Source organism: Nilaparvata lugens, chromosome 13 (assembly GCF_014356525.2).
Source record: "Nilaparvata lugens isolate BPH chromosome 13, ASM1435652v1, whole genome shotgun sequence".
Lineage (NCBI taxonomy): Eukaryota > Metazoa > Arthropoda > Insecta > Hemiptera > Delphacidae > Nilaparvata > Nilaparvata lugens.
The window spans coordinates 27,501,939-27,524,989 of NC_052516.1; the positions used below are offsets into that span (position 1 = coordinate 27,501,939).

Here is a 23,051-nt window from a genome sequence, read left to right on the forward strand (position 1 = left end):
TGTAGGCGAAATTGAAGCAGACATAGACTACAATAAATACTCGAAAATAGAAATAGTTAATGTTGTTTAGTAGGCCTACTATTTATCAGCATTTGTTTGATGTTTCAGCGCACGAACTTGGACGTGAACCTGGCGGTGAACAATCTGCTGTCACGTGACGACGACGACGGGGATGAGAATGAGGACGGCGGTGACTCGTACGTGCCCGAGGACCTCATCTCGCTGCTCGACGGAGGCTTCCACGCCGACCACTCGGTCATCATCGACGCAGACGCCATCTTCTCCGAGGACATGTTCGGATATTCGGCCATGCGCATGTCAGTAGCTCACTCTACATTCATTTATTTTTTGTTGGTTTATTTGTGCCTAATGAATATAACAATATAAAAACTTGTAGTACCGTTTTATTAAAAAGTTTAAAATATTTAACGACTAGTTTCGACCATTGGTTGGTCATTTTCAAGTTGAAATGTAAAATCTTTTTACATTTCAACTTGAAAATGACCAATGGTTGAAACTAGTCGTTAAATATTTTAAACTTTTTAATAAAGGGTACTACAAGTTTTTATATTGTTTTTATTCATTTGAATAAAGTAGCCCATATAAGTGAAGTGATTTTTTGTGCTTAATGTAGGCTATGTTATGTGAAATCTGCTCTGTGTTCTCTCGACTGTTGTGTTGAAAGATGAAGGATCACACTTTGACGTGTCATATATTGCTGTGCTGGAGCGTTGCTCCCTTGATGCAGTTTCATATGACGAACAAGTAAAGTAAAGTTATTTATTGAAAATAATCAATTACAAAACTCAACTAAAATAATAGCTATTTAAATCACTTGGCCGGAAAGTGGCCATTTGCAGGGCCGAGTATAATGCAGAGACTGGAATTGCATGCGAGCCCTGCAAGAGACATTCACGGTCAACACACGAAAAAGTATCTTTTATCCAACTACGGAAAGATCAAGGTGGTTATTGTACTATTAGTAAAATTACCAGTTTCTCTTGCATTTGAAATAGCTTTATATATTTAATAATATTAATATATCAATATTTAATGAGTACAATATGAAAACTTGTAGTACCCTTTATTATTTTAAATATTACAACGACTAGTTTCGACCATAACTTATGTTATTAGGTTATGGTCGAAACTAGTCGTAATATTTCAAATAATAAAGGGTACTACAAGTTTTAATACTGTTCTTATTAATTTGTAAAAAAGTAGCCCATTAAAGTGAAGTGTTATTATCAATATTTATTAATTTATTTATCAATACAATTACAAATATGTGTAAGCGAGATATTGGATAGATATTTGAAATATCTCTGTAAACTGTATTATTTCCTGATCAATTTATCATTGTACCGCAATGTTCACACTTATTGACACTTTTTCATTGTGCAACTCATGCTTAAGGAATCCAAATGTTTATTTAAAGAATAATATTAACCGGCAGCGTCTATAAAGAATTACTGCCTGTATAATTCTGGACTAGACAATTATTGTATTTTTGTATTTGTTCATTTTATGGCAGAATAAAGCTTATTTTCATTTCAAATATTGCGATTTTTTGTGGCAGTCGAGGCAACTCAGGATCGACGAGCTCGCGACGATTGACGAGCAACTCGGAGAGAGACAGAGAGAGGGGAGAGAACAATGCGGAGAGAGGCGACCGGGGAGAGAGAGGGGGCGACCGTAACAGTGACCGTGACAGCTTCTCGCGGTGGAGAGATCGCCAGTACTTTGGGCCGCGTCGTTGGTTGGAGACCGCACTCAGGGACTCTGGACTCGACAAGGATCCTGGTAAGTCTTATTTAAATAGATAAAAATATAAATTCTATCTCTCACAAAGCACAATACATTTTACTGTCAGAAAGTGGAGTATAGAGAAAAAATAACACTCGTGCTAGCTTTTCTCTATGATATAAATTCTTCAAGTATCCATTTCAGTTCGCACATGGAAATTACTGAGAAATTGCATTTATTTGCAACATTTAATTTGGATTTTCGTTTAATAATAATTATTTCAGTTGGTTCGCAAAGTACCAATTTCGACCAGTCTTTGATATATTGGAAGAAATAGATAGTTGAGCCATTCAGTTAAGTTGCCAGTTCATAAAATATCTACTTGGCCATTTGAGATACTAGAAGAAGTGGGAAGTTGAGCGATTCAGTCATGCTCTCTTTTCGTCAAATATCTATTCTGATCTGTCCTTGAGACTTTGTTTAGAAGAAATGGGAAGTACGTCATTCAGTATGTCTAATTTTCACGGCAACAAGTTTTCGTTGTAGGCTGATACACAGTCAGCTACATAGTTGCAAACTAGTTAGGAATAAGTTAGTTGAAGGGTAAAGGTCAGGTTAGGAATTAGGTTTTTGCTTTCAAATGGCAATATGCTAGTATTTTTCAGAATCACTTGATAATGTTAGAATGAAATATATATGATAGTCTTTCTAAAAGCAACATGAACTTCACATGCTGAAAACTTGACATACCGAATTTGCCCACCCGGACTGGTTGGCTGAAATATTGATGAAGTGAATGTCACCCTTCAGAAAACAGTGTTCAAGTTCACTATTTTCAGAGATTTTGAGTTTTTATTTTCAAAAATAAAAACGAAGTATAAACATTATACATTTTTGAATCAGTTACTCCATCAAGATTAAGCTGGACTCCCACTGGATACGGTACTGATACAAGTATCAGTGTTCGGCGTTCGGTTCAGTGCAAATATTTTCCACGTGATCTCCAATGGGGCTATTCCCCATACAGCCCGTCCGAGCGAGTCCCATTAGAACTCATGGGAAGAAAATATTTAGACACAGACTCTAATACTGATGTGTTGAAATCCAGCTTGACAAATGATAGAAAGAATTTTTTTAACATTAGTACGAGTTTGTACTAGTTAGGTTCTACTGTAGACTAACATCTATTAAATATTGTATGTATTGAATTAAATTTTTGATACTTTGTGTTATCTGATCATGAACTCTGTTATTCATTTATTGAGAATACATTACATGAAAATAATAATATAACTCTGCTATCTAATCATCAATCTAAATTCGGGAGATAATTTTATGAAGTTCTTATGTTTATTCTCTCCCAATAATTTCCGATTGAATTGAATTGAAAAAATATTTATTCATAATAATTTGCAGGTACATCAGGAACATAACATGAAAAGTAGTAGAAAACAATCTTAATCGTACTATAGAAGTAGCAAAAAGTTGATAACAACAGTCATAAACCTATAGTGTGATCTGTAAATTCTTGTAGGGAGTACAGAGACAATGCTATTAAACACTTCTTGAGTTTTATAATTTAATTTTTTGATGTTCTCTATTGCATGTAATTCTAAAGACAGCAATGATTGCATGTACTAGAGTCATGGTGACTCTAATTTAGTCACTATAGATGGATACTCAAATAAATTATTATTATTTGAATGTGTGTTGCAGAAAGCAAGAAGAAAGACTACGCGCAACAGAGCCCGCTATGGATGTCGGAGGACGCGGAATACTGGCCTGAGAAGGGACTGGAGCCCGGGGCGAAGTTTGTCAGCATTGCCGCTTTGCACAGTGAGCTCATAGCACTCTCATCCAATGGACAGCTCTATCAGTGGAAATGGACTGAGATGGAGCCCTATCGCAATATCGAGGTATTCATCCAACACAAATATTTATTTTCTAGTTTTTACTCTCATCTTGATGTTTGTACAATCTGTGTACTATCTGTTTTATGCCTATATTCGCTCAATAGCAGTTTGGGTTAAACTTGACTTAATCCAGGATTAAGGCCCACTGCAAAGTACACCCACGCTAATCCACGCCGCGCTAACCTACGCCGTGGAAAGTTTTGTAAAAGCATTGATAGCAGTGATGCATCGCAAACTGCATCCCGCCCATACAATCCACTAATTAAACATCCACGCGTGGATCGGTTTGTGATTCGTTCAGTTTTCGTGGACCGTGGATTGACTTAGCGGTGATAGACCCAGCCAAGCGTGTGGCTTCGCTTGACCTTGAACGTGGATTATCATGAGCCGTGGATTAGGTGGGTGCACTTTGCGGTGGGCCTAAATCAAGCTGTGTGTTGAATATTTATTATATTATAATATTTGTTACATTTGTTGAAAATATTGGAGATGTGAGGGTTTAAACTTTAAATTTAATTAAACTTACATCGAGCATACGGGTTCTAATCAGCTATTCTGTACAATGTAGCGAAACATTTATTCTATTTTTTTATAGAATCAATAGAACCTTTTATTATTTTTATTTGATGACACAACCGCTTCGACCAACCTCGCCGTTACCAAGTGTTGAACTGAATTATATTAAATACAAACTTATATCATATTAATGCCTATCAAAATTCTCAATCATTCCAAAAATCAAACGATCTAGTAAAAATCTTTTTATCCATTCATTTTCTTTTTACCAATAAAACATTACAAAAACAATGTACAATATGTGGAATAACTATGGACACTTCTAAGATTAAGCCCTAGTGGAGTGCACTTCTAATGATATTAAGCTATAAATCTATGTATGAGATAAATCTATAGAAATTATATTTAAATCTATGAATCTGTATATGCATGATATTTATTTGCCAAAAATTTATTTATTTTCCAAAAACAAAATACAAAAAAGCTTTACAAAAAATAAATATGAGTAGCCTATATGCTACTGCACTTGAACCAAGATCCAGCCAGGACATTTATTTAATTAGATATAATTAAATATAAATATACATTGTATTTCTATTTTGTTTTTACAATATAATTGATCATTGTTGTGTTTCAGAATTCAATCCACCACCCGAAAACGATCTCGCTGGGTTTGGTGAACGAGCGCGTGGTGTTGATGTCAGCGACCGGCATCCGGTGCTCGGTGGCGACCGAGTCGGGTCGTGTGGCGACCTGGATGGACGAGCTGGTCTCGCATGCGGCTGCGGCCGCCAAACTGGAGCATGCGGCCACCGCATACACTGAGTTCACGCTGGACCGCCTTGTCAGTCTGCACACATGCACACTGTACACTGTTGCGCGGTTAGAGAGCGGCGCGTTGTATTGGTGGTGAGTAGAAAATAGTATTCTTCAAATTGAAGTGATAAAATAGTAAGTAGAAATAGTAATAAATAAATAGTACGAATACTAATTGCTATCGGACCATACAGTCATCAGCAACGTCAACACAATATAAAATAACACTTGACACTTAAGGCTGTGCAAAGGCTAAAAATAAACTTTCTACTCTTTTTTCCAAGTTTTTCGATTTGTATATCATCAAGCTATCAAAATGAAAAGTTTTCTCAGGACAACATTCTTTTTCTGATCATTACTTTATGAGATATGAGCGCCTAAAGTTTGAATTTTTGGGACAGAACATTTCAAATTCGGTACGATATAAATCCATGAGATTTAGAGGATGGATTCTTCATGGTATTGTTGATCTAGTAAAAAAAAATTTCTGAAAATATCAATTTTTGGAAAAGTTATTCAATTTACCAAAAATAATTCATCTAGAAGTTATTTTTAGTAAATTGAATAACTATCTTAAAAATTTATATTTCAGAAAATTCTAGTTTCACTAGATCAACAATACCATGAAGAGTCTATCCTCTAAATCTCATGGATTTATCTCTTACCGAATTTAAAATGGTTTGTCCCAAAAATTTAAACTTTAGGCATCTCAAAAAGTAATGATCAGAAAAAGAATGTTTTCCTGAGAAAACTTTTTCATTTTGATAGCTTGATGATATGCAAATCAAAAAACTTTGAAAAATATCATGAGTAAAAAGTTTATTTTTAGCCTTTGCACAGCCTAAATTGTTATAAAGAATGTGTGAAAAACTGCTCCAAAGAATAGGAGGGGTTTGCTCGCAGAAGATCAATAATAGCGATTTGCTGAACAAAGAGACTGGATAATTATTTATTAACTCTTGCAACCTATTGTAGGCCTTTGTTCCCAAGACGTGATGGGACTTCTGTACTTTGGTTAATCGTGTACGTTGGGTATCAAGTTGTTGTATTTGACGGGTGTTGTATGAATACCTCTTGTGCTCATTTTACTCTTATTTTTATGTATATATTGGGCAACAACATAAATATATTGGTTGTAAACCGTTAATATACCAAGAGAAACAAATAGTAATAAATAAATTGAACGAATAAGAAGAAGAAAGAAAGAGGGAAGAAGGAGAGGAAATAAAAAAGTATTAGGCCATATTTTCATATTTTATTAATGCATTAATAAAATTTATTAATTTGTTAATGCATTAATAAAATATAAACGGGTTATGGTGATTTTAATTTTATTGCAATAATAGTAGTAGCCCTATAAAGAAAAAGTAAATAAATTAGTTTATGATCCTGCATTCACTATAGTGAGGTCCACGTTTCAACGGCAGTGAAGAAAGATAGGAGAAAAACGTTGCCAAGTCTCTCTATTTTGCCACTGACTGTACACAACTGTTACTCAATTCATCCCATTAGATTTAATCTAATAATAATTATCATTTCCTTGATAAAATAATCAATTTAATGTCAAATTGATCAATATATTTTTTCATAATTTGATTCAAAAATTTGCTCTCATGACTGAGATCAGATTTTTATTTCTATACAAAACTGAAATGGCGGCTAATTTAAAAAGCTGTGATACAACAATCTGAATTTCAAAACAACAGAAATTGAGTTATTTGGTAGTTTATTCTATTCCAATTTCCTTTAAAAATAATAGAAAAATATAAATTCTATTTAAAAATAAGTATTTTCAATGGATTAATTCTGAAATAACTTTTCAATATTATTTATACCGGTACGAGTAGGTCTAACCTTTACGGGAAAGCTAACTTGAGCATGGATGAAGTCTAGGATGGTTAGTTATCAACTTTTTAATGTCATTTCAGGTATTTTAATTTGAGTTTCTCATAAGGTAATGTTAAAAAAATATTTCATTGTTTCAAAAATACATTTTAAATCAATTATGCGACATGTGTACTCAAGTATTTTGATAGAATGAAGAAAAAAAAATGGCGGCTGAGAATATAGTTTGTACAGTTTTGTACAGTCACTGTCAAAAGTAAATATAAAATATTCTGGCAAATAGACAACTTTGCAAAGCGAGAGAGAGAGATAGTGCTATCTGTTTTGTTGTATGATAGGAAAGGACAGCAACAGTATTGTCAATCGTACACTGCCATTATAATGTGGACCTCACTATAGTCTTTCTGAAAACAACAGGAACTTGACGAACTGAGAGTTCGACAAACGGAGACCTCTCAAACAGATGATTCGTGATCAACTAAAACCATGAAATGAATGTCACCCATATCTTTCTCGGGCTACTCCCGTCCTCCCTCCATCCTCTACTCGGGCCGTCCGCCCTCTGTCTCTCACTCCGATGGATTGATAAAATGAAAAGTATTTAAAAATGAAGCGATTGAAATGTAATATATTTGTTTGTAGGGGAGTTCTGCCGCTGAGCCAGCGTAAGAAGTTGTGGGAGAAGTATCGTGCCAAGTCGAGGAAGCAGCGACCATCGACCAGCTCGGCAGAAATCACTGTGGGCAGCCAGGTCTGCATGAAGAACAGCCCCATGTATCAGCCCGGAGCCATAGGTTAGTTTCAACATCTCATTCTATAAAGCTCCAATTCCTAGTCGAAATAAATATACTAAAATAATAGTAATACAGTAATAGACTACAGCCCATAATACAGTGCGGCACAAATAAACTACAATAATAATAATAATATAGTAATAGACTACAGCCGATAATACAGTGTGGCTACAGTCATCGCTTAGGAATTAGATATTAGCTGGCAATTCAATTTATTCTTTCGAAAGGTATTATTATTGATTCCTATGATTATTATTGTATTATTCATTGGAAATATTTTCTAGTGGTTTTGTATTTTGGCGAAATAAAGTTTATTATTATTTATCAGTCTATAATCTGTATATTTCATAAGAACTGGTGCTTCGCAACTGTCAAAAAACACGAACAGATGTAATTAAGATTAGTTTCTATGTACATTTTCGGACTAGTTTCCCAAAAATGGTTTCGCTGAAAATCTACCAAAATTGTTGATAAGTTTGTAATTTTGTTATTAAAAAAAATCATATTGAGAAATTTAGTCAGAATAACATGGAAAATTATCTACATGATTAATAATTGTCAACTATAATGACCAAATTCTGATTCGAAACTAAAATGAGTACAATGTTTGAGCTAACTTTATTATTGCTATTTCTTTTGTCATTGTAATTTGAAACTCATTCAATTTTATGAAAAAAACAGTTTTAATTCTTCTTTGAATACCAATTTCAGAATACCAATTTCGCCGCCTGAATAAAGCTTTAGGACTGTACTGTTTATAAGAAAATATGTCATGTTTATTAGATATTTAATTGACATCTGTCGGTCTATTTACAGATGGAAATTACTGAGATATTGCAATTACTCAAATGCTAATTAATAATTATTATTTAACGAAAATCCAAATTAAATGCTGTACATCACCCCGAAGACTTCTGCTACTAGACAACAGGGTAAGCAGCTAGATGGAAATTTGATGAGCACTACTATTCAAAAATTATTTGTCAGCCCGGGAATGGTGATGTACAGCATTTAATTTGGATTTTCGTTTAATAATAATTGTCGGTCTATTAGTTTGCATAAAGTAAGGTATTATAAAAAAACGTTATATGCACTTGAATGAACATTATGGTAACGGCAATTGATATATGAATAGAGAAAAGGTAGTACAAGAAGATATCCCATGATACAGGGCCTTCATTTTTCAAATTTCGCGGTTAACTCAAGCCAATAGTCCTAGTAGTCGTGAAGCTATGTGACGTTGTTAGTCTCTCACACTGTGCCGTTGTTACACTCTCACCCGGCCAAAACAGTAATAACACACCGTAATCCAGTTAACAAGAAATTGCTTAAAATTTGGAACATAAACGATATGGGATATCTTTTTATGCTATCTTTGCTCCATGGTAAATCCAAGATAACCTAAAAGTATTCATTTATAAAGCTAAGGCCCGGTTGAACAACAGCCGGTTAAATTTTAATCATGATTAATTAATAACAATAATAATTTCTCTGGTCGAGGGTACAACACGAGTTTATTCAAAATACAGTATAGACATGATTACAAAAAGCATATAAGCTACAATTATTTACAAAGTATTAATACAATTGGTTGATTATTTGCTGATCTAAAAAAATGTGGCTCCACTATATATGAATATGTGTCGGGATGCCACTAATAATTCCACGAGAACCAATCAGAGAATGCGTTTTTGAAGAGACTGCTTCTCTGATTGGCTCTCGTAGAATTAATCACGGTTAAAATTTGAATAAATGAATTTATTTCCTCCTCAAATTACAAATTACAAAAGTAGAAATTAAATAGTATCTTGGAAATTATATTTATAAAATTTAACCGGCTGTTGTGCAACCGGCACTAAGCCTAGTTATTTTAATAAAAGTAATTTATTTTCATTCAAAGTATTGCTAGGAGAAATTCATTCAATAGCCTATGTCCATTTCACTTCACAATTTTTATTATCCTATATTAAGAGTTAATGAGAGTCCTAGAAGCCAGGAAATTGATAGATTTAATTGTGATTGTCAGGTTTCTGTATATCGGGAGGCATTCCGAAGGTGGGCCAACTACAGAACGCGGCGTGGAATCTGAGTGACGTGTGCCGCTTCAAGGTGCTGCCAGCCACGCCGCCCCCAGCTCCAGCTGCCTCCTCCTCAGCCTCCGCCTCCTCATCTTCCGCCTCCTCGGGTGGCAGCGGCGGGGGCGGCAAGCAGGACGCGGGCGGCGGTGGCAGTGCGGGTGGCAGCGGCGGGGGCGGCAGTGGTGGCGGTGCGAAGAGCGGCAAGGAGAACGCCGATCGACTGGATATGCCGCCTCCGCCTTCGCCCGCCTCCTCTACTTGCAGTGATACTGGGTCCACTTCGCACAGTGAGTAGTCAATTTATATTTATTCAATTAGCCATTCAATCAATCGTTCGTGTCTTTTCTATTTAGGGCTACTTGTAATATAAATAAAAATCTCAGTACCCTTTTTTTGAATTATTTTATCACATGTTTCAATATTCATGTCATTTTCAAGTGATATGGCGTAAATAAATAAATACTGCTGGAAGATTCTTATTTCTCAAAACTTGTTTATCAAAATAAGCTGTATTTCCAGCAGTATTTATTTACTTATAATTAATAAGTAAATAAGTAAGTAATTTATAATTAAGATTCTTATTTCTCAAAACTTGTTTATCAAAATAAGCTGTATTTCCAGCAGTATTTATTTTTTACTTCATATCACTTGAAAATTGCATGAATGTTGAAACATGTTGTGATAAAATAATTCAAAAATGGTACTGAGATTTTTATTTCTATTTAAATCAATCGTTCACTCACATATTCGTCCAATCATTTATTACACATTTAACTCTAAATAAATTTAACAGTTATTTCATATCTTTATAGAATGTGATTGAAGGTTTTCCTAGTACATGGATAACCATAGTTGGGAAAACCCTTCAATCCTCAACTTTTATTTTGCACCATATTCTCTTTATTTTGTATTGTTGTTGATGTTTGCATGTATATTTTTTGTTAATTTGTAACAAACTTGTATATTATGTGTGTGAAATAAATAAATTGAAAAAAATCTTAACAGTAGCCTTTATTGGAAGTGTTGAAAATAAAAAATACATAACATACTATTTGAAAATATAGCATGAGAAGATATCCCATGGTATAGGTCGTTGATGTTCTAAATTTCAAGCCCATTTTTGTTAACTGAAACCGATTACTGTCTATTATTGTTTTGGCCGGGTGAGAGTGTGAGAGCGGTACAGTATGAGAGATTATCAGCGTCACATAGCTTTACGAAAAATAACTTCTAGGACTATCGGCTTGGGTTAACAGTGAAATTTGGGAGAACATAAACGCCCCATACCATGGTATATTTTCTTATACTATCTTTTCTCTATGGTGAAACATGTTGAAATCAACACACGAATGATCCCTCAATATATGTTGCCTGTGTGATATGAAAAACTCGTTATTTTAGTAGCAACTATTTAACTCTCCCAAAAACGTCTACATCCTAGCAGTTTTTAATGGAATGGGTAGCTTTTTAAACGTTTGAGGCTTATTATAAACATTGGATTCCTAAAAAGAAGCTGTTCTATGGTAGTCGTACCTATCAATCAATCAATCAATCAATCAATCACTTTATGTAGCTTGAAGATACAATCGTACATAATCCTACAATCGTAGGCTAAAAATACTTTATAAAATTACAATACATAATCAAATTATAATTATTCAAAGTAGATGATAAAATAAATAATAACAAATTATTAAAATCATATAGACAATAATAGTTCACTCCTAATAATGCTACATTATATAATTATAATATTTTATATTAATCATTTATTCTACATACTCCTGTTCTGAATTCTTCTAAAGAGTAGAACGGGTTTGTAACAAGCCATTTTGTTAATGATCTAAGTAATAAAGGCAGGGGAGAGTACTCCTAGACCTACTCTAGGAGATTACTATATTTCTTGTGTTGTACTCTAGGAGATTACTATATTTCTTGTGTTGTAGCTGTAATCATTGCTATTCCTTGCCACTTCTTTTTCCTCGCGATGTTTAATTACCTCATAAATATAAAGTGAAGGAACGGTTAGACTACCCTGATCATTAAAATGATATCTGTAGTTTAATAACTACAGTAGTTTGAGTAGTAAATTTTCAGAAAGAGTAAATCTACTTACCTATTTTTGGTACAGAACACCGAGTTAAAATTCTCCCAGTTTTTCTCTTGGGGGGAAATTTTTCTAATTCCATTTTTGATTTTTTTTTCTTTTAGAGAGAGCAAAGAGAGTGGCCGTGAAACAAGAGGACTCTGAAAAGAAAGACGAAGAAGAATGGTGCTTGCGAGATGTGATTTTCGTTGAGGATGTCAAGAGTCTGCCAGTTGGTGAGTAAATTTGGATATATCCATGCTGGTAATCTTGGCCAATTTGGTCTTGCCATCCACACTGTAATGTGGCCATTTGTGGATGCTCGGATGACCACTTCCCTTGGCTGGCCTTCGCTCGACAAAAATCGGGGCAATGGCAAGTGAAGGCGAGCATTGACAAAACAGCCATCCACACTGTGGCGCTTGTCGTTATTTCTAGGCATTAAGCGATAGTGTGGATGCGGCAATACAAATTCAATTCTTGTCTATACTAGTTAAGTGTACTGTCTATACTAAGTATACTAAGTATACTGAGCATATTATAGTGAGGTTCACGTTATAATGGCAGTGGATAAAGATAAAATAATAGCGATGCCGATTCTCTGCATTAATTAATTATATTTCTACACTGTCAAAAAAATAATTGGCATCGTTGTGGACCTAGAAAAGGATAATACCCCTGGCTTTGTCAAATGATAGACAAGGATAGCAAAACCAAAGTTGATCAAATACTGTCATTATATCGTGGACCTCACTATAGTTGATTATTCTGAGCCAGACAGCTAGTACACAAACACTATGGTCTATTTGCCATCGCCAAATTTATTGGAGTAATTTCCATCCCACCAAATTTGTAATTTAACCAGTGATCTATAAGTAAAATTACATCCTAACATTTTCAATCATTACAATAATGCTTTATTATTACTGCTTTATTAGTGAGCACGGTTTGTAGTCACACTAACGAGTCGTCAACAACATGGCGCCACTCATTCATTCCCCTTCTCCGCATCAGACCTCAGAGGCCAACTTACGAGGGGTGGATAGTTTATCAGATTCATTTAAATTGTTAAATCCTCAATATTCCCAAAATTCAGTGAAATATTCAAAATTGAAGCTCCTTTATTCTAATCGTAAGTACTTTACGTATTTTACGTAAGTACTTGAAGTTTAGTACGAGATGATAGTAATTATGTTGATGTCAACTTATGAATTCTCATAATATAGGAAGAATATTGATACAGCTAAGTAATAATTTAAGTGTAGAGTAAATAATTCTATAAACAGAGCAACTATGAACTTGATTGGTCTATATTTCAGCGGTGATGATGATGATGATGAAGAAGATTATAATGAAGATAGTAGTGCCATAATGAAGTTATTTAGTGCCATAATACTACAATATTTACACTGACTATTTATTTATCCATACATTGATAGATACAATATCATTCTAAACTATGAATGATTGGGAAAGGAACAACAGGCTTGAAGCCCAGAACTGTTCCTTTTCCAAATTTGGATAGAAATTGACCAAAAATGGGTTATGTTTATTACTTCATACGCTAAGTTTTGTGTAATTTTGAGTCCAAAATATATAAACTAGGAATTTAGATTACATAGTAATATAAAATATTGTGATTTGAACTAACCAATGCAATGTGTAATACTATATTGTTAATAGATTATATGTTTATTATTGTAAAAAAATTGATGATTTGTAAGTAATTTTCGCTATTTTTATTATTTTTAGGGCGAGTTCTGAAGGTGGACGGTGCTTACGCAGCAGTGAAGTTTCCAACTACAAACAAGGAAGTGAGCAAGGATTGCATGAAGGATGCCTTATCTGACGACAATACCATCAGTCTCCTACAAGACTGCCGGCTGCTCAGGAAAGATGATCTGCAGGTTAGAAAAACGCGTCCTTCAAAATTAATTTATTTATTTATTAGATAGAGCAATTTATTTCTTAAATATAGAGAAAAATAATGAATTTCACTAATAATATCGTGGCACCGAGCTTCGCTCGTATTTTTATTTATTGATAAACAGAACACAATTCTCTGAAATGATCGTGTTTATATTTCACAGCTGGCTATATGTCATCTTATGAATTTCGGGGATACGATATTTTGATTTTTCACATACTCACTCGCTCACTCACTTTTTACTATCCACAGTTGTTTCAGCCAAGGATGAATTATTCTTTTAATGTCGTTCAGCGAGTTTTCCCAAAGATGAGACCTAGTGCAATCGAATTTTTATATCATAAACCTACTATGTTCCAAATTTTGTGAAAATCGTTAGAGCCGTTTTCGAGATCCGTTGAACATAAATAACCAGACATAAATATGAATAACCAGATAAGTAAGCAGATATAAAAATACAGAAATTGCTCGTTTAATATAATAGGATAGTTTCTGTTTCTGTTAGGAGAGTCTATCAGAGATTGACAGTGGTGTAATAACCAAAACCGGTCTTTCTAAGTATCAATAAATCTGTGGTTTTTGACAATTTCTTAGTCTTTTTCATTCGATAGTTTCTGTGTTGAGGAATTACCATTAGTCTACTTCATGAATTCTGGAGAGTTGAAAATAGTCATTACTTCTTGAATGTTTGAATTTACTGTATTGTGGTAAATTTACCAAGTTTTGGTGTAACCTAAGCTCATTCACTCTTTGTTTTTTTCTCTTAATAGTATCGAGTACAATAAAAATTATAATACCTTTCATATAGTTATATTCAGTTATATTTGATCAATCAATACTTGATTTGTTCAGGAGTTGAATTATTTATTTTTTTGGCTGTGGGTGAAGCCCACAGGAGCTCTAGGCTTGTGCGTGGGTAATGAGGGGGATGATGATAATGATGATTCCCTAACTTTTATGAGTCTTTTGATGATATTTCCCTTATATTCTCTTCATTCTATTAAGATAAATGTTGTTGGTTTTTTGACAGGTATTGAAAACAAACACAACATCCAGAGCTCCCGACTGCTTTCAAAGAACTCCCCGACGTGTCAACATTGCTGAATCAATTGGACAAATTCTCACTGTCACTGTTGATGGACAAGGTAACAAAATTATTCAACTTATATAACATAGAAATTCAAGCTTAAGCCCAAAACTATTAAAATTCTAACTTATACAACAGTCCAAATATAGTACAATAAAGCTGGGTCTGCACACAATAGTGAAAATATAATTCCTATAAGTTCAAATGGTATTATTCATTTTCACTCGGCTGGGCTGACTGGTGATAGTCCAATATTAGAACACAGATGGAAATTACTGAGGTGTTGCAATTATTCAAATGCTAATGAATTAATCATTATTATTAAACGAAAATCCAAATTAAATGCTGGAATCACCCCGAAGACTTCTGCTACTGCAAATATTGACAACAGGGTAAACAGCTATGTGGAAAATCGATGAACGCTACTATTCAAAAATTATTTGTCAGCCCGGGAATAGTAATAATAATAATCAATTAGAACATGTTTGAATTATATTTTTACTGTTCACAGGATGAATAGCTCTCATGTTCATAGGGTTGATGTTCAGCTAAATAACTCAATGAGAATGATAGGTGGTGTTCTGAAATCTACCCCTGTGGAATGGCTCCCGGTGTTGAGTCACATCCCACCCCCAAATCTTCGACGCATGAATGCCCTCACTAGAGAGTACAAGAAGATACAGAAAAATCGAAGCCTGCCAATACATGAGGATATACAAGATGCCAATCAGAGCCGTCTGCAATCTCGTAAGCCACCGGTTAGGACGGCAATTACAGCCTTAGATTCAGGTTTCCGTTTAACTGAGGCCTGGCAACAAGCGTGGTCAGCAAAGCAGAACATTGACATCCCATTTGTAGCCAAAAGGCCACCAGGCTTCGATTTGCCTCGTAAAACATGGTCGGCATTGAATAGGGTACGAACTCATCATGGTAGATGTGCCTATCTGATGCATAAGTGGGGGAAGGCTGACTCCCCTTTCTGTGAGTGTGGAGCAGTCCAGACTGTGAGACACATAGTGGAGGAGTGTCCCAGATCAGCATACACGGGTGCACATGAAGATTTCCTGGTGGCTAAACCAGCATCAATAGCCTACTTGAATACCCTGGAAGCATGCCTCTAATTTCCAGGTCAAAAGTGACTAAGATATTTTCATTCGTTTTGTATATGAATTTTCTATTTTTTTTCGAATTTTGTGATCATAAATGTGTTGTGTATACTGCCATACGCTAAATAAATAAACTGTTCACTTTCACTGTTGAATTGAATTGCTGTCTCTATTCAATCCTAGGAAGGCGAAGTTAGAGGAAGGGCTTAGCCTAACTGCCCTCTCTTACACTCAACCCTTTACAATACTAATACTCAAACTAAAACAGAATATCACTGTTGTGTACGAATCCAGCTTACGTCTATTCCGTGCTCAATATAGATCCTATTGTAATTTGTGATTGTGTTTTAGGTATCCACAGCATCGTGAAGAACGCAAAGCTGAGCTACATGCAGGTGAACGTGTGCTCGGGCCGCATCGAGCAGGACTCTCCGTTCCCGTCGGACACGGCGGCCTTCCTGGGCCTGGAGCCGGCCGACATCAGCCTGACGGGGACGGGCGACGACGAGAGTGTCCTCCTGCTGCGCGACGGCAACTCGACGCTGTGCCCGCTGGCCAAGGACTCGGTCGACTCGATCCGCGACCCGCAGTGGCTCGACCTGCCGCCTGTCGCTTGCATCGGGACCGGCACGCATGCTCTGGCCGGCGTCAACAACGGCAGCCAACTCAAGAACCAGGTGGCGTTGGTTGTGCTCGTGCTTCGCAAGCAGCTGTTGATGGCCGCTGTGTTGAGGTGTGACGTGGAGGCTGTCAGGGTGGTGTTGCGGCAGTTGCAGCAGGAGCCCAGTGAGTGCAATTCATTATCAATCCATTGATTTTTCTTCTTTTACAGTACGCGACCCGTAACGTTTCCTCCGTGACTTTAAGCGGCATATAGGCAAGGTATCGTTCACATGGCTAGTTGCATGGTATCACAAACATAAGTTCGCTGGGTAATATTCACGGCTTTGCAAAAACATCAGGCTTCAGAGACCCAAGATGAAGGAAGCTCCCTACAGAGCTTTCTTGAAGGAATCTCTCTACACACAAAGATTCTCCATGAATGAGAGAGTTGCAACGTATCACCAACAATGGAAAGAGCAAGTTGAACGAATGTCAGCTGATAGGCTGTGTTCGTAACTCTAAAAAGCGCCTTGTGTATCTTCTCGGATGCAACACGTTGCTTTTGAGAAGATACAAACAACAGGTACAACTTAGTTGAAGTACGCGTCCCTTAGCTTTGCCTCTTTGATTTTGAAACGGCATATAGGCAAGGTATATGGGTCGTGGGGTAATATTCACGGCTTTGGAAAAACATCAGACTTCAGAGACCCTAGGTCCCTAGAATAGACGGAGAAAGCTCCATACTCACATAGATTCTTCATGAATGAGAGAGTTGCAACGTATCACCAACAATGGAAAGAGCATGTTGAACAAATGTCTTCTGATAGGCTGTGTTGTGCTAAAAGGACGCAACTCCAAAAAGCTCCTTGTGTATCTTTTCGGATACAATGCGTTGCTTTTCAGAAGATACAAAAGAGCATAAATGCTGCTTATGGAAAGATTCATTAAAGCTGCTTGTGTATCTTTTCGGATGCAACGCGTTGCTTTTGAGAAGATACAAAAGAGCATCTGTTGCTTATGGAAAGATACATTAAAGCTCCTTGTGTATCTTTTCGTATGCAACGCGTTGTTTTTGAGAAGATACAAAAGAGCATATGTTGCTAAAAAAATGTAAATGAATGAAAATGCAAATAAATAATTCGAATTTGAGCTATAGGCACTGTCAAGAAAAGCAGTTGATGGAATTTGAATTTTCTCCAGAATAAGTTATGTCCAAAAGGATTGGCATCTCGTTTAAATTTTCCTTCATAATGAAATCTAAACTAAACTGTGATTAAAAAAGAAAAATACCTATAATTGAGCCAAAATTAAACTGAAATTCATAATCAAACGAAGTTATAAATCAATAACTGCATGGAATGACTTGACAGTTGACAGATGCCACTTTGTAAGAATATCATGCTAAGGAAATTGAAATTTCTTCTTTATTGTACGTGAAAACTCAACAATTAATACAAGTATTGTTATTTTTTCTTCAGAAAATTCGGAAATGATCCAATCCATTCTGGCTGAAAGATGTGACGGCAATCGAAATGTGCTGCATGCTTGTGTTTCCATGTGTACGCCTACATCCAACAAGGAGACTGATATTGGTAAGTGACAAATGGCTACCCTATTCATTTGCTAACAAATCTAATCCTGAAAAGGCACCAATTTTTATTAAATCTACTGTTAAATGTAACGGCTTGACTGATTTATCTGCCATTAATATTTTCAATAAATTACAAATAGAACTATTATGAGATTTTCTTCAAACTATTAAAAATGTAACAGCCTGACTGAATTATCTGCCATTATTCTTTTTTCAATAAATTACAAATAGAGATATAGTGAGATTCACTTGGAGCTGTCAGCATAGGTTGATTGGGACGCGTAAATGATTTGGAATGCTGAGAGTTGAAAGTGAATTTCTTTATAGATAAAATAAATTATTCTCAGCACAGCTCATTTATATTTGCCAACAATTAGTGTATATCATTTTGAAAATTCAAAAGTCATTTAGTCATTACGGGCCATTTATGCACCATCTACGTTTAATTCTAATCCATTATTATAATAATTATGAAGAAAAAATGGTCGCAGTCGCATAATGTGTTTAATTCCGGGTGTGAACAAACAGCTGATATCTATCTCCGTTTAAACCGTGGTGGTTTTAACCGTGGGCTTCAGTCATATAATTTTTTAACAATATTTCTTTTTGTTGAGGGTGATGCCCACATAAGATCTAGGTTTGTGTGTGGGTAATGAGAATGATTCTAAGAGGTGAGTGAACCTATAGCTTCAGGTGAGTTCTGATTTATTAAAAAAAATTATCCGACGTTTAGGTAGATAATTGATTGAATTTCTCTGCTATTCAGTTTGAACTGTTAGCATTCCATGAGAATAACACCAACGCTTTCCATTTAACCAATGCTGATAGTTTGAAATGAATCTCTTTATAGATTCTTCTTATTTATTAGGCTGACCACTAACGGTTGAACGAGCATGCGCATTCACAGTAAGTTGACTTACATTGTTTTGTCATTACAGCTCTGATCACAGCGAAAGGCTTCGCGAAAAAAATTTTGAGGTTAGGTTCTTGTATTTTCATTCTATGTTGTTTATTTTTTCTTCGCTGCTCTATTTGAGGTTTAATTATTCTTCTATCATTATAAATTGTATTTTTCCAATTGTTTATTTATTGTTATTGGTTGTTTGTTTTATGTTAGAAGCCTTTCCCTGATTTAGCGTGTGTGCATTCACGTTAAACCGTTAGTGGCCAGCCTTAGGCCCGCCGAAAGTAGACCAACGCTAATCCACGAAAAGCAATCCACGCAGTGGGATGTTTTGTAAATCATTGGTAGGCTTACTCCAGACATCTGTGTAATACATGCAATGAATAATCCACTTGTCAGCTGATTGAATATGAATAATTCTGTAGCAATGGTTTACAAAACATTCCTCGGCGTGGGTTGCTTTTCGTGGATTAGCGTGGGTCTACTTTGCGGCGGGCCTTAAGAGGAGCATGGAACAATATTAGTATAATCCATCGAATGAATAATGAGCTCTTTCAATTATTTGAATTCTTCAAAGTGTGATATTTTGTTTCAATATTCAAAAGAAACCCATTTATTATTCTATTTGAATTCAGCAAAATAATGTAAGATACGATTCAAATTACATGGTGTGTGGAAACATGCCAATTCATTCTACTAGAATTCAGATACAAGAGTGTTTTAAAGTTTCAATTCGAATTACAAGATACAGAGTTTCATTAAAATCGCTACATTCAAATAATTATCCGGTGTTACAATAAGAGTACAAGTACAGCGAATATAAAATTAATAAAAACTGTAGAACACAGTAGGTAGGACATGTAAGGGAATGAGGGATAGCACAGTGTTACAAAGTAGACAATAACATCCTCAACATCTTCTCAATTGAAAAATCTCAATATTGTCTACTTGCTAAAATATTACCCACTTTGATCTTGATACAACAGAAAACATCTCAATAATACAGGGTGATCAAAAAACTCCTCCGCAGTGAACTTTAAACTAAAAAAACACTCCATCACTCAAAAACAAGTATTTATAACAATAGCAAGGTGTTAATCTACTAAACTTACGTGTACATTCATTACAGTAGAGGGGGAAAGAAGTGGGAGTAACTTGTCTAATGGGTTTCTAAACAGAACACAATCTTCAGCTAAAACAGAACGCAGGTACTGCGGAGAGATTTTTTGATTGCCCGGTATCTACTTGTTTACATATACGAGTATTTACTTCGATTTAGATGCAACAGAAAAATCTCAATACTGTCCATTTGCTAAAATATTTACCTACTTTGATTAGATGCAACAGAAAAATCTCAATACTGTCCATTTGCTAAAAGATTACCTATTTTGATTAAATGCAACAGAAAATTGAAAAATCAAGAATCAATACATTTATCATTCGTCAATTGAACATTGCAGAAGGCAGCTTTCAATTGAAAAAAATAAATACGAATTGAGTTTTTCACCAACTTTGTGTAGGATTGCTGGATAGAATTTGTTTGAATCAGTATAATGGATTTCTACATAGCAACACAAGAAAAAACAGTGATTGAGTAGTGTCGGCTTTAGCTTAGTAGGGATAAGTGAGGCCCAGCAAACTGTTATAGGTGTGAACAAGTAGTCATAAATCGTTGTAGTCTCACTTGATTGGTCACTTGAAATTGTCGTCACTTGATTGGTGTCATTTAATCTCTGAGCACAATTTTACTATCATGAATGTTCGATCATCTCCATTAGAAGTTCGACTATCGAATTTTCACTCGAAAAATTTTCGTATGAATCGATATTTATTAGTCTGAAACAAATTGAACTACAAAACAATTGAATGCAGTCACAGTAACACAAGATTCATTCTTCTGAATATTATCTATGTGTTCCTTGACACATTTCTCTTCTTCTTATATATTCTCTTTCTTCCAATTTAGTCTTCGACAAAACTCCACCTCATCTAAGCAGTTCGTACATTAGATGGAAAATTTCACTGAGATATTAGGGGAAGAGAATATTTGTCAGCGAAGACAGGAATATCAAGTCATACCTTGAAGTTGATAGTTTTTCTCTACCCTTCCCTTCCTTTCACATTATTTGAAGCAAAGATTGACAATTTGAATACCCTTATAATGGCAAATGGCAAATAAGACTATGCTTCTTGATAAAGCAACAATACCCACCTAAAATGTAAACATCCATTAAATTCCTTTCCACATTCCATTTTAATTTTCCATCCCCTACTTTCTCAAACCTATCTTACTCTCTTCGTCTCATCCAACTTATAATCGAATCAATAGCGACTAGATACAGACTACATATTTCGACTAGTTTACACTTTGATGTGTAGTCTGAGAAAATCCTAATTATAATATTCAACTTGACACTTTTCAGTGATGAACTTCTAACGATCAGGATTGTTGGAAACAATTATCCTAATTTATAGATATTTAACATTTTTCTTCAACTATTTGACCCAAACTTGTAGCTTATGTCACTTCTGTAGCACTCCGTCTGCCTCTCCTCTCCTCACACACTCCCTTCCTGTGTTAAAATGTATCCAATGTCAGTTATGACAGATCTCAGCTGATGTAGTTTAGTATAGTTTAGTATAAATGATATCCACTCCTCCCAAAAGAAACTCAGTAAGTTATATTTCACTTCTGCAGCTCTATGTCTGCCTCTTCATCTCTTTTTCTCTCTCTTCCTCTGTTATGATGTATCCACTGTCAGTTATGACAGAACCCACCTCTTATATTGTATATTAATTCTTCCCAAAAGTATCTCAGTTCCATTTCATTAGTCTCTATCTGCTTCTCTTTCTCACGCACTCCCTTCCTCTGTCAAAATGTATCTAATGTCAGTCATGACAGAACTCACCTGATATAGTTTGGTATAAACGATATCCATTCCTCCCAAAAGAGACTCAGTCAGTTCTATGTCACTTCTGTAGCACTCAGTCTGCCACTTTCTCTCTTTTCCCTCTCTCTTCCTCTGTTATGATGTCAGTCATGACAGAACCCACCTCTGAAACTGTATATTCATTCCTCCCAAAAGAATCTCAGTTTCATGTCACTTCTCCTGTAGTAGCTCTTCGTCTTTCACTTTCTTTATATCTCTCTTTCTCTCCCTCTCTCTGTTGTGCTGGCAACAATCGATGGATGTGTGCTCTTGTGTTTGTCTCCGTTTAGAGAAAAGCAGCGTTGTTGGTGGAGGAGGAGGAGGAGGAGTTGGAGGAGGGACTCAGCAGGCTGCTCCCAAACTGGACTCGATGAGTGCCATGCTAGCAGCACAACAACAACAACAACAGCAACAACAACAACAACAGCGACCAATCACAGTGCGCGAAATGATGAGACGTGCCACGGCCGCCGCTCGCCCCCCCGCCGTCGCAGGTTCGTAGCGTTGCGTGTGTGTGTCGGGCTTGCCAGTGCTAGTCAGTCTTCCATACTGTCCTTTCAATGTTTCATTTCAATTCAATTCGCCATCCACATTGCTATGACGAGGGGCACTTGATCAGTTTTCACTGGTGATTCATCCAATGAATGTAGATGTGCATCTTATTCCTAAACAGTTTTCACTGGGTATCCAGTCAATCAATTATGACAAGGGGCACGTCAAAGTTCCTATGTCTGAACAGTTTTCATTGGGGATTCATTCAATGCATCATCTTATTCCTGAACAGTTTTCACTGGGTATCCACTCAATCAATGTAGATGTGCATCTCCACTACTTGACACTAACGATACGTTTCATCGTACATTTTCAACTGAGAAACAAATTACAGGTGTCCATACTGTGACTGTGCTACCATTCAGAAGGCTGTTGAAAATGACTTACTACTTTAATATTGGCATATAATCACCTGTTACGAGCCTAAACCCAAACTGAGGATGAAGATCACAAGAGCCTCAAGCTTGTGCGTGGCTAATGAGACGAATGATGGACCTACAGCTTTATGTGGTCTCCGAACCACCTAAACTTAGGTGGGTTCCGAACCTAAACTGCAA

The 23,051-nt window shown here is 35.7% G+C and overlaps 1 protein-coding gene across 1 annotated transcript in view; it reads left to right on the forward strand.

Moving 5' to 3' along the window:
* The window catches only part of LOC111064034 (E3 ubiquitin-protein ligase hyd), a 99,970-nt gene that overhangs the window by 7,512 nt on the left and 69,407 nt on the right, over positions 1 to 23,051 (forward strand). The window contains exons 4-15 of the mRNA XM_039440410.1: positions 109 to 317; positions 1,580 to 1,803; positions 3,463 to 3,662; positions 4,813 to 5,084; positions 7,479 to 7,630; positions 9,657 to 9,995; positions 11,920 to 12,030; positions 13,547 to 13,701; positions 14,752 to 14,866; positions 16,266 to 16,700; positions 17,996 to 18,109; positions 22,233 to 22,436. Of these exons, the coding sequence (XP_039296344.1) occupies positions 109 to 317; positions 1,580 to 1,803; positions 3,463 to 3,662; positions 4,813 to 5,084; positions 7,479 to 7,630; positions 9,657 to 9,995; positions 11,920 to 12,030; positions 13,547 to 13,701; positions 14,752 to 14,866; positions 16,266 to 16,700; positions 17,996 to 18,109; positions 22,233 to 22,436 (2,530 nt within the window). The remainder of the gene's footprint in view (positions 1 to 108; positions 318 to 1,579; positions 1,804 to 3,462; positions 3,663 to 4,812; positions 5,085 to 7,478; positions 7,631 to 9,656; positions 9,996 to 11,919; positions 12,031 to 13,546; positions 13,702 to 14,751; positions 14,867 to 16,265; positions 16,701 to 17,995; positions 18,110 to 22,232; positions 22,437 to 23,051) is intronic.